The sequence below is a fragment of the Penaeus monodon genome, chromosome 32 (genome assembly GCF_015228065.2).
Source record: "Penaeus monodon isolate SGIC_2016 chromosome 32, NSTDA_Pmon_1, whole genome shotgun sequence".
Classification (NCBI taxonomy): domain Eukaryota; kingdom Metazoa; phylum Arthropoda; class Malacostraca; order Decapoda; family Penaeidae; genus Penaeus; species Penaeus monodon.
In genome coordinates this window covers 4,022,862-4,023,161 of record NC_051417.1, presented here as the reverse complement: position 1 = coordinate 4,023,161, position 300 = coordinate 4,022,862, and the positions used below count along the sequence as shown (strand labels likewise).

General features: G+C 55.7%; 1 protein-coding gene across 1 annotated transcript in view; it reads right to left on the bottom strand.

Moving 5' to 3' along the window:
- LOC119593516 (NADPH oxidase 5-like) overlaps nt 1-131 on the bottom strand; it is a 26,504-nt gene extending 26,373 nt beyond the window's left edge. The window contains exon 1 of the mRNA XM_037942478.1: nt 6-131. Within this exon, the coding sequence (XP_037798406.1) occupies nt 6-131 (126 nt within the window). The remainder of the gene's footprint in view (nt 1-5) is intronic.
- Between the last annotated feature and the right edge of the window lie 169 nt (nt 132-300).

Here is a 300-nt window from a genome sequence, read left to right as displayed (position 1 = left end):
CAGGCCCTGGCGCCCATCTCGAGCAGGTTGGTGTCGCTGTACTGGTAGGCGCGCGAGATGAAGAGGCTCATGTTGGCTCCCACGAAGAGGAAGCTGAAGGCGACGGCGGCGGCGTTGTTCCGGGACCACATGATCCTCCGCCGGAAGATCGTCCTCAGGCTGGTCGGGTGGTCGCGCTTCCTCTCGTCCTCCAGGGAAACCTCCAGAAACCGCATCCTTGGGGAACCAAAGTACGTGGCATGAACTGTCTCTTATCAGTTCTAAAAAAATGATGATGGTAATGATAATGGTACAATATTT